Here is a 12,416-nt window from a genome sequence, read left to right as displayed (position 1 = left end):
CTATGACTAGACTAGGATGAAAATAAATATTATGCTAGCATTTTGAATCTTCTACACTATAGGATAATTGATATATTTTACAGGAATAGTGCTTAATGAGGCTTTAAAGGATATGTAGCATTTCAAGCTGCCCACACATAAGATAACATAAGATAATTTGACCATTTCAGAAGACAATTGTTTAGAAATGATATGGTTCACAATGGCCGACAGAAAAATGTCTGCCAAACATGACATGTCAGGTTTGTTATTTTCAGTTGATAATGGATGGCATAACTGGCCAGCTGAGGCCAATCCTCTGCCGCTCTGTGCAAGTTGTGTTATGTGTTTTTTTTTAATACCTCCCTAATCTTCTAGTTTAGTCTCACATGTCGATTGCTGGATTTTTCACCAGGTTGTACCATCTGATGTGCTATTAATTGGCTGCTTTCCAGGTAAAACATATGTGTATGGTTGGCTTTAAGCAATTTTCCCATACTCTTATGTTGATGGTCTATCCTCACCAATCAGATATTGATGGGTTATCTTTAGGACAACCATCAATATAAAGATACCAGAAAACCCCCTCAAGAATGATTTGACTTCTAATAGGACCACTTTATGTGAGTTTTTTTTAGAAATGCTAAGCTTGAGGGTGCAATTACACTCAACAACTGTCCCGTCTAATGTGTCAAGCAAGTGGCAAACTGAAGTGTGAAGCACTTCTTGTGTAAAGTGAGAGCCAGATCTGTTAGTACAGGAAGAGCTCTGTTTCCAACTGGTAAGGGACAGGGAAAACATATATTTCCTCTTCATGGCATTTAAGGAGGCTATAAGTTTGCTGCATAGGTCACCACTGATATAGCTCCTCCAGCCTTCTCAGTAACACAGATCCTATTATGTATCTGATTACAACATTTATTTCAGTTGATATTTCTGTCAGTTAATAATATGCTAAAGAAGTTCAAGTATGTGCCATTATCTATTTGTTACATTTGGGAAATGCAATATTTAATGTCTACGTTTTTCTTTTTAGGGTAATCAGGAAGCTACAGCACCTCCCGATACAATGGCTCAACCTTACGCCTCTGCTCAGTTTGCCCCACCCCAAAATGGTATTCCGGCAGAATACACAACTCCACATCCTCATCCTGCTCCAGACTACACAGGACAGTCCACAGTTCCAGAGCACACGTTAAGTTTGTACACCCCGGCACAGACACACTCTGAACAGAGTGCTACGGATTCAAATGCACAAACTGTCTCTGGCACAGCAACAGTAAGTCAACCTCAAATGATTGAGTTATTTCATATCCAATGTATTAAGTTTTAATCACTTCCTTATTTGGTCCATGTGTCCCCACTTTTTAATGATCCATTGATCATGTCATATTGGCTGAATGATATGGATCTAATATTTGGCAGATCCTTAAAACTATTGGGAGCTATTACGGAGTAAATGGAACCAAAGGCATCCCATTCAGTAGAATTTTTGTAAAGAATGGAAAACAGCAAAGTTAATCCAGAGACTAAAAGCTCACCTAGAACTGTAGCTAGGCTTAATCTCACCTGGGGCAACAGTTTTTTTTGGTGCCCTGGCCCTGTATTTATTTACTTGACTTGTTGGTGCCCCCCACTCTGACACTTTGCACTCAGAGTACATGTCTTGGTTGACCCCCCACCCTTTCCCTAAAACTATTCCCCTGGGATCACCTGGTCCTGTGATGCTAACTAGTCACAAAACTTTGACTTGTGGCCACTGAACAGGCTGAAACTGCTGCTACTGGACTTCACTTTAAGAATTTTGGTAGATATTTGGCTCCATGGCATGAAGGTAGTGGAGCAGAAAGAACTGTAGGCATTACCCATAAAATATAGTTAAAGATGCACTCCCACAAAAATAATGATAATTTCTGGCCTGTTGGAAAGGAACACAATGTAAATAGTAGGAAAGTAATCTTCTTACTGTCTTTGTGAGTTATCCACTCCCTTCTGGTCCTCAGCTTTGTCATGTGGCCGACACTCTAACTTTCTGACACAATTTCGTGTGTGTATAAGTCAGTTTCTCTATTCATGTCTATAAGACTGAGATTGAAGCTGTCATAGGAATGAATAAAGTAACTAACTTCCTGTCCACACATAAGACGCTGTGTCAGTTATAAAGTCAGAGTGTTGGTCACAGCTGAGGACCAGAAGTGAGCAGATAACTGATAACCACAGTCACTGGTAAGAAGTTTATCTTCACAACCATTTACATTCTAACGCGCCTGGGAATAAAAAAAAAATCTTCAAGTACTTCTTTAAGACAAGATGCTTTTGTAAGGCCTATGTGAACATTATCTTAAAAAAAAATAGCTAAAGAAAAAATGAAAATTGTGAAAGTTCTCTAGCTAATAATAATGGCCAGCACATCCATAGTCACCTTAAAGGGGTTGTCCAGCCTAGGAGCCAATAACCCCCCTTCCCCCGAGAAAAACCCTCCTGTCCACACTCCTCTCATGTCTGCACCACAGCCCTGTCCCTTCCGTTTCTGGTCCACATAGGACTAGGAAGTGGCTTAGTCCTGTCACTCTTGCAGCCAATGACTGGCCTCAGCTATCACATGCGCTTGAACGGCACTTTACCGGCATGTCAATAGCAGTTACAGTCTTTCAAGGAGTTGTAACTGGCCATAGTGGTCATGGGACCTAGCCACTACATGGCCCTGTGGGGATTAGCAGTGACTTGGAATGTGGCAGCATTGTAAGCATGAAGGGACCACGGGTAGGTGTGTTTTTTTTTTTTTCTAATGGGTCACAGGTAAGGATCATTAAGGTTGTCGTCTGCGGCTGGCAATCCTTTTAAGGTTACTTGTACACTGCCATAATTGAAGTAAACACTAGCATCAATATTACAGCCTCAATACCAGGATCATCCATGGTCCTACTGAGATGGACCTAAATTGCAATAGGATCCTATTGTGATCTGGACCCTCTGCAGTAGAACTGTAGGATATCCAAGTATTGGGGCTATAATATATTACAATACACCATGTGTAAGTGGTGTAAAAAACGTACCCTTAGTGACGCACAGATTTTGTTACATATTTCAACATGGATTTTGCCATGAATCTTACCCATCACATTTAAAAAATGATGGATAGAGTGTACTGTGAATTTAAAAAAATATTACTAAAAAAAAACGCCATTTACATGCATATGAACAAGGCCGGACCACTGCTCTCTACTACTTATAGTAGAAGAGTCTTGCAAGGGTTGAGTCTTCTTCAAATAACAGTCAATTCCTCTCTTACTCACATCTTCTGTTTGATATGTTAAATATCTTTTTCTTATCCAATATTTTTTTTCTTTTTACTGATAAAGACAGTTTCTTAATTCCCTGTGCTTTGGAGACTGCATGATTCAAATTTCTATCTGAAGCATCCGGTATTAAGTCAGCGGGGGGTAACACAGTATAAATGGAGTCGCCTCAAATCACAGTAAAGTATCTTTACTTGTCATTGCCTTCGGTATTTGCTTTCAATGCAACTTACCTTTGTAAAGCATCATTTCATGTTTTGACTCAGCAGATGCATTTTTACTGAGCTTATGCTGGTGACGTATTTTACTTTATTATTTCCTAATCTGCTGTGAATGGAGCAGATAAGCGATGAAAGAAAAAATATTGTCTCCAAGAAGTCATAGCAAAAGCCTTATAATGCATTCCTTATGCAATAAAAATGTAAAATGTCCTACTAGCCGAGCAGTAAGAAAACAAATGCTAATAGGGAAGAAAATAGTCCACCCTAAAAAAAAGTACCGTACTCTTCCTGGAATTGCTCTGCAATTGTGCTGAATATACTGTAAATGAAGATCCTGCAGTATTGGGCTTATGCAAAGAAGAAGCACTAGGCAAAGCTAAAGCAAAATCTGCAAGTAACTGTACTAAAATCCAAAGACGCTTTGGTCAAAGCTTTGTTTGAATGCTGTACAGAGATCGGTCTCCGTACAGTACTCAAATGTATGGGCTCCACCGAGGTGAAATTTGTTATCTCCGAACTTCCTTGCATAACTTCGATAATCAATTATTCTACTTGATAACAATTTTAAAACTGGCATCCAAAGTCTGCTTCGGTACCCAGGTACCAGTAAGTACCAAAACCAACTTCCGATGCTAGTTTTAAAATTGTATGTTTCTCCATAAAGCATTCCAAAGAAGTTCTGACCAAACGACGATCAGCTGATGGAGAAGGCAGCAGCGCTCCTGTGAACACCACGGCCCTTTCACAGCTTACCTTAGGCCGGTGACGTCATGGTCATTGGTCACATGACGCAGCTCAGTCAAGTGAATGGAGCTGAGCTTAGATACCAAACACAGCCAGCTATACAATGTATGGCACTCAGCGTAGTAAGCTATAATTGTCAATAATTCTTAATTTATTGAAACTCTTTAAGTCTGGTATGAAATAAGAATGTGAATTATCAACCAGTCATAGGAAAGTGTTTATAAGGCCTCATGCACACGGACGTTTTTTTTTTGCGGTCCGCAAAAACGGTTTCCGTTGTTCCGTGATCCGTGTCAAGTTTGCATTGAAAATGATAGGAAAAACGGACACGGATCACAGACACGGATCACGGACACGGATGACTATATTGTGTGCATCCGTGATTTTTCACGGACCCATTGCATTGAATGGGTCCGTGAACCGTTGTCCGTGAAAAAAATAGGACAGGTCATATTTTTTTCACGGACTGAAAAAACGGATCACGGACGCGGAAGCCAAATGGTGCATTTTCCGATTTTTCCACGGACCCATTGAAAGTCAATGGGTCCGCGAAAAAAAAACGGAAAACGGAACAACGGCCGCGGATGCACACAACGGTCGTGTGCATGAGGCCTAACTCACATAGAGGGCTGGTTTTGTGAGGACAGATGTGGTCCATATACAGTACCTTATAAGGGCCTATGATGGACTCTAGTAGAGCCCTGCTTGGGATCCCCTCCAGAACATAGAGTCATAGACTAGAGCCGTCTGTGTAATAGCTGAGCGACCACCATCGAATTTCACATTACCTTGTAGCAGCTGCTGAAAGAGAAATGTCTGGCTGTTTGTAACTTCCCCAAGTCAAATCAGCTGCATTGTTCATCCAATATGAAAAGGGGAGGTCTGTGATGAGACAACCCCAAAATTAAAGATAGATAGATAGATAGATAGATAGATAGATAGATAGATAGATAGATAGACAAAGAGATAGATAGATAGATAGATAGATAGATAGATAGATAGATAGATAGATAGATAGATAGATAGATAGATATAATAGATAGATAGATAGATAGATAGATAGATAGATAGATAGATAGATAGATAGATAGATAGATAGATAGATAGATAGATAGATAGATAGATAGATAGATAGATAGATAGATAGATAGATAGATAGATAGATAGATAGATAGATAGATAGATAGATAGATAGATAGATAGATAGATAGACAAAGAGATAGATAGATAGATAGATAGATAGATAGATAGATAGATAGATAGATAGATAGAGATAGATAGATAGATATGAGATAGATAGATAGATAGATAGATAGATAGATAGATAGATAGATAGATAGATAGATAGATAGATAGATAGATAGATAGATAATAGATATGAGATAGATAGATAGATAGATAGATAGATAGATAGATAGATAGATAGATAGATAGATAGATATGATAGATAGATAGATAGATAGATAGATAGATAGACAGACAAAGAGATAGATAGATAGATATAGATAGATTCAATGTCACCTCAGCCTCTCCTTCTTCCTCCGCATAGTGCAGCTGTTCTGTCACTTTTCTATGCATTCTCCCTAGATTAGTGAAAGTGCTTCAAGCGCATGTCGTAAGCCTGACAAATAGTTCTAAATATCAGTGTGTGACCCTTGTCTTGCAATGTGTTATCCCGTATGGTGCAGTTTTAAAAACTGAATATTGATGAAGTATTCATGGGTAGGTTTTACCAACGCCTTACTTACTGTACTTCATTCTATAAAAGTCTGAGAGGAACATGTCCCTCCCTGAATGTCACCATGCATCAGATATCAGATTTGTTATTGAGCACATTTTAAAAATATAGAAATATCAATGACCTGGATACTAATAACAGTAGTTTTTTCTGTTTAGCATGTGGGTGATTGTGAACTAGAAATACTACGTACATATAATACGTTACCCTTTGTAACATTAGTGAATTTACGGAATAAATCATTGTTCTGCTCTTCATATAGAATGTTTGACTGGATTTCACAAGATCACTAATCAGGACATTGATCTCTATAGGAAGCAGATTGATGCAAAAAAGTTGAAGCCTTTGTTTTTTAGTCATTTTTTGCGACCATGACCCCAGAATAAATTTAAAAAAAAGTACTGCTGTTTTTTTGTGTTTTTTTTTTTTTTTTTGGGGGGGGGGGGGGGGGGGGCAATTCCGGAGAACAATTGAGGCAACTTTTCAGTTACGCTCCAGTCTCATTCAGTTCAATGACTGCAGTTTTACAGAGATCCTTGGCTGTGCAATGGGTGTTATCACCAAGATCACCATGTAGCCGCAGCTTAAGGCCTCATGCACACAACCGTTTTTTCCGTTCCATATACGGTACAAATACGGAACCATTAATTTCAATGGGTCCGCAAAAAAAACGGAACACATACGGAAATGCATCTGTATGTCTTCCGTATCCATTCTGTTTTTGCGGAACCATCTATTGAAAATTTTGTGCCCAATTCTTTCCATGTAATTACTGTATACTGTATATGCCATACGGAAAAAATGTAACGGAAAAACGGAAACAGAACGGAAACAGAACGGAAACAAAAAACGGAACAACGTATCCATGGAAAACGGACCGCAAAACACTGAAAAGCCATACGGCTGTGTGCAATAGGCCTAAAGCTGATCATACATATTAGATTCATGTCGGCCAAACCTGCTGATATCAGCTACCTATCTAATGTGTATGGGGCTGTCCAGACTTGCCCTTAATGACAAATGTTGGGGGAAAGTAGCAGATCATTTTTGTCTCCCTATTCAGAACATATGCAGCCCCAGCTGAGCTGGTGGGAGGTTGGCAAGGTGACAGCTGCCTAAAACATATGGCCAGCCTTGGGCCATTTGCGTGATTAGCTGTCGATTAGGTGCAGATTTTCAGTTGCAGAATATGCATGAAAATGAACATTTTGTTAAATACAAGTAAATAATTTGAGGTTATGCTACAAATTTGCAAATCCACAGCTTGCCCTATCCATTGTGGATTGCTTTCCTGCATCTTGCTATGTAATATGTCATATCAGAGTCAACATTTGCAACATAATCTGCAGCAAAAGACACATGTAGGAGATTGCGTTCTAATACAGAAATATATCTAATATGAACCTACAAAGAGTATTCTGCATAATTGCCTGCATGGAAAATTCCATCAAATCCTAGTCCACTACATTGCAGAAGAAATGTATCTTTTTTAATTTCTTTATACCGGTATATGAGTACAGATATTGTGAGAAAGTCAAAGTATTGTGTTGTCTCCAAAAGAAAAACATTACCCTGGGCCTTCAATAATTTGCACCACAATTTTAACACGCTCCCTTTAAAAAATAGAAAATTCTTGGATGGATGACAATTCGAGATGAGCGAAATTATTTTTTTTTTAATTCGTTTACACTTCATTTGGTGGTAAAAGGTGAATTGCGTTATGGATTCCGTTACCACGGACCATACGCAATTCTATGATGGAATGCATAACTGATCCGTTTTGCAGCCCATAGACTTCTAGTTTGACGGAAGGAATAACGGAATGCCTCTAAAGGCATTACGTTATGCATTCCGTCATAGAATTGCGTTATAACGTGGTAACGGAATCCATAACACAACTCGCCTTTTACCAACAAACGAAGTGTTAACGAATTTCATAAGCGGAGATTGGCTCATCTCTAATGCCGATATCTGCCCAACCTCTCTTAGTGGCAGCACTATGGGGACTGTGTAATATTACAAACCCCTTTTCTGTTAATTCTGGGTCATAGATGTAAATATACAGCTCCCCTCAACTGTCTATGAATGTACATAGTATGGATCGGTCGATTGATTGAACCATCAATCCATCTGTTTATCTATCGTCTACCGGAAATCTAGCTACATTCGCCACAAAATACATTCCACCTTTCAATGATGCTGATTTCCTGTATGCCAGGCATGCCTATACATTGCAAACCTCATTATATAAAGTATTATTAGCCATACCCAGAGAGCATTTTCCATTCCACATTTTATCCAAATTACACCTAATTTTCTTCATTTGGATTTAAGCCACACTAATGCATCAGAGGACGTGGTAATAAGACATGACTGCATTATAAGACATCTGTTTACCTTTGCCTCATGATTAAAAGAAAGGTAGCAAACATCTTTGTAAAATCTGCTCTCCAAGACCGAAATGTCTCCATCCTGCGAAAAATTCACATTCTTAATGTGTTCTAAAGAGAATAAAATGTCCAAACAGCTGCAGACCACCATCAGTGAAAACTAATGGTGTGCTCAGATACTGCCATTACATTCCACTGTATTTGAAATTGCTCAAGGTGACTGCTTGAGATGTACTTGCAGCGCTAGAATGATGTGCAGAAAGATTAACAAAGGTTAGCAGAGGTTGTCCGAATAACAAGAATATTTCTATTTGATAGCAGAACTATGTTTGCCTAAAAGGCTTATGGCACCACATATCTATGCCAGTGTGCCCCATGGAAGATGGAGGCATGCTTATTGTTTCATTGTCATTGACTTAATAGCTATTTTCTTATTCTAGTAAATCTTTTACTTGTTCATATATAAATATATAGAGTATGAAAAAACCAGCAGTAACAGAGGCATCCATCTGTAGACAAAGGTGTTGGCGTTCTTGCCCATCATCAGTACAGAGTAGTGTACTGGTTGGCTGTATTAACTGTGTAAGACATAGCTCAAGGGGTACTGGTTCTCATTAAAGAGACACTGTTGAGTATGGAGACTTAGGCCTCTTTCACACGGGCGTTGCTAAAAAATGCGCGGGTGCGTTGGGGGAACACCCGCGATTTTTCCGCGCGAGTGCAATACATTGTAATGCGTTTTGCACTCGCGTGAGAAAAATCGCGCGTGTTTGGTACCCAAACCCGAACTTCTTCACAGAAGTTCGGGCTTGGGATCGGTGTTCTGTAAATAGTATTATTTTCCCTTATAACATGGTTATAAGGGAAAATAATAGCATTCTGAATACAGAATGCTAAGTAAAACAGGGCTGGAGGGGGTTAAAAAAAATAAAAAAACATTTAACTCACCTTAATCCACTTGCTCGCGATGCGGGCATCTCCGTCTGACTCTTTTACTGTATAGGACCTGTGGAGAGCATTAACTATAGTTTAAGGACCTGGGATGACGTCACTTTGGTCATCACATGGTACGTCACATGATCTTTTACCATGGTGAATCACCATGGTAAAAGATCATGTGACGTACCATGTGATGACCAAAGTGACGTCATCCCAGGTCCTTAAACTATAGTTAATGCTCTCCACAGGTCCTATACAGTAAAAGAGTCAGACGGAGATGCCCGCATCGCGAGCAAGTGGATTAAGGTGAGTTAAATGTTTTTTTATTTTTTTTAACCCCCTCCAGCCCTGTTTTACTTAGCATTCTGTATTCAGAATGCTATTATTTTCCCTTATAACCATGTTATAAGGGAAAATAATAAGGTTCGGGTCTCCATCCCGATCGTCTCCTAGCAACTGTGCGTGAAAATCGCACCGCATCCGCACTTGCTTGCGGATGCTTGCGATTTTCACGCAACCCCATTCATTTCTATGGAGCCTGCGTTACGTGAAAAACGCACAAAGAGGAGCATGCTGCGATTTTCACGCAACGCAAAAGTGATGCGTGAAAATCACCGCTCGTGTGCACAGCCCCATAGAAATGAATGGGTCAGTATTCAGTGCGGGTGCAATGCGTTCACCTCCCGCATCGCATCCGCGCGGAATACTCGCTCGTGTGAATGGAAATCAGAACTATTTGACAGTACGTGCCATATGGTCCTGGTTTAATTGAGCTGAGTCTCTTATCTAAATTATGTAAGATAAATAAACTAGCCTTGCTTCCTAATGCAACTGATCAGAATGCAGCATTCATTTTTAGTTTACAATGTATTCAGAAAGTTTTCAGACTCTTTCACTTTTCCATTAACATGTTTTTATATTGCGGCCTTGTCCTAAAAAAAAAAAAAAATTTGTTTTCCCCCATCAATATCCCATAATGAGAAAGTGCAAACAGAATTTTAGCAATTTTTTAAAAAATTTGTTAAAATTTTGCATGGACATAAGTATTCAGACCTTTTGTTATGACACTTGAAATTTAGCTCTGGGAGCCTCCCATTTCTCTTTGAGATGTTTCTACACAGTCACTGGAGTCCATCTGTGGCAAATTCAGTTGATTGGACATGATTTGGAAAGTCTCACCATCTATATAAGGTCTCATAGATAACTATTCATATCAGAGCAAAAACCAAGCCTAGAGGAGGAAATAACTGCCTGTAGAGCTCAGAGACAGGATTGTGTGGAGGCCCATATCAAGAGAACGGTATAATAATTTATGCTGCACTAAAAGTTCCCAAGAGCATAGTGACCTTCATAATTCTTAAATGGAATAAGCCTCTCCTCAGTAAAATACACATGAAAGCCCACCTGGAGTTTACAAAAAGTACCTAACAAGATTCTCTGGTCTGACTAATAAAAGTTTGAGCTCTTTTGCCTCTATTCTATCACCTACTTAATGTCGTCCCTGCAGTAAAGCATTTTGGTGGCAGCATCATGCTGTGGTGGTGTTTTTTAGCAGCTGGAACAGGAAGGCTGGTAAGGGTTGAGGGAAAACTATATGGAGCAAAGTACTGAATTTTTTTTTTTAAAGAAAAATCAGATCCTGAGTGCTCTGGATGGGCCAAAAATTCACCTTCCAAGAGGAAAATGACCCTAAGCACACAGTCCATACAACACAAGAGTGGCTTAGGGACAACTATGTGAATGTCCTTGATTGGCTCAGTCCTGACTTGAACCCATTCAGACATCTCTGGAGAGACCTGTAAATGACTGTCCATCAACAGTTCCCATTCCAAATGACAAAGCCTGAGTGGATCTGCCTGAAAGAATTATAGAAAATCCCCAAATTGTGCAAACCTTGTGGTATTATACCCAAAAAGACTGGAGGTTGCAATTACTGTCAAAGGAGCTTCAACTAAGTCCTGAGTGGAGGGTCTGAATTGTCATGTAATGTAATATTTTAGTTTTTCCTTTTTAACCACTTCAGATCCGCCCATAGGATATAAACATCCTATGGGTGGATGTTTATCTCTGAATGGACACTCTGGAACATCAATTCAGAGATGGCAGCTCCACCCTAATTGTGCAGCTGCCGAGCGGCGGGCCTGCTGTTAGTGGCGGGCCTGCACTGAGGCTGTACAGCGTTGTGTTCTGATGTACAGCCTCTGTGGGGGGTGTATTTCCACTGTAACTGGGGCTACTATGTCAGCCCAAGTTATATGAGAAATCGAGAGTAAAAAAAAAAAGAAGTTAAATGTCCCCCAGAGGTCTTGTATGACCTTATGGGGGAGGAAAAAGTGTAAGATAAAAAAAATAAAAAATTAAGTGTTTTAAAAATAAAAAAAGGTTTCACGTGTAAAAAATCCCCAATTAAGTAATTAATAAAAAAAAAAAATGGAAGAAAATAAATAAAATAGACAAATTTGGTATTGCCGCATCCGTAACGACTGGCTCTATAAATATATCACATGATGCACCCTGTCTGATAAACGCCATAACAAAATAAAAACTATGTAAAAAATTGCCCTTTTTGTCACCTTACATCACAAAAAGTGCAACTCCAAGTGATCAAACAGGCGCATGTCCCACAAAATGGTACAAATAAAACAGTCACCTCATCCCGCAAAAAATTAGCCCTTACATAAGAAAATTGCTAAAAAAAAAAAAAAAACTATTGCTCTCAGAACATGGAGACATTAAAACATAATTTTCTTGTTTCAAAAATGCTATTATTGTGTTAAAGTGAAATAAATAAAAAAAGTATACATATTAGGTATCGCCGCGTCCTAACCCCTCAGGTCAACACCATAAAAAAATTAAAAAAATAAAAACAGTGCCAAAAAAAGCTATTTTTTGTCACTTTACATCACAAAAATTGCAACACCAAGCAATCAAAAAGGCTCCAAAATAGTACCAATCAAACCGTCACCTCATACCGTAAAAAATGAGACTGTACCTAAGACAATCGGTCGAAAAATAATAATACGACTCTCGGACAATGGAGACACTAAAATATGTTTTTTTTTTTGCTTCAAAACTGCTATTATTGTGTTAAAGTGAAATAAATAAA

General features: G+C 38.9%; 1 protein-coding gene across 5 annotated transcripts in view; it reads left to right on the top strand.

The window, feature by feature from the left end:
• Nucleotides 1-12,416, top strand: part of RBFOX1 (RNA binding fox-1 homolog 1) — a 363,548-nt gene that overhangs the window by 24,563 nt on the left and 326,569 nt on the right. For all 5 annotated transcript variants that reach the window (XM_040440370.1, XM_040440372.1, XM_040440369.1 and 2 more), the window contains exon 2: nt 1,016-1,258. In XM_040440370.1, coding sequence (XP_040296304.1) covers nt 1,016-1,258 — 243 coding nt within the window. The remainder of the gene's footprint in view (nt 1-1,015; nt 1,259-12,416) is intronic.

Source organism: Bufo bufo, chromosome 7 (genome assembly GCF_905171765.1).
Source record: "Bufo bufo chromosome 7, aBufBuf1.1, whole genome shotgun sequence".
In the NCBI taxonomy this organism is placed as follows: Eukaryota; Metazoa; Chordata; class Amphibia; order Anura; family Bufonidae; genus Bufo; species Bufo bufo.
This window is presented reverse-complemented; position numbering and strand designations above follow the sequence as displayed.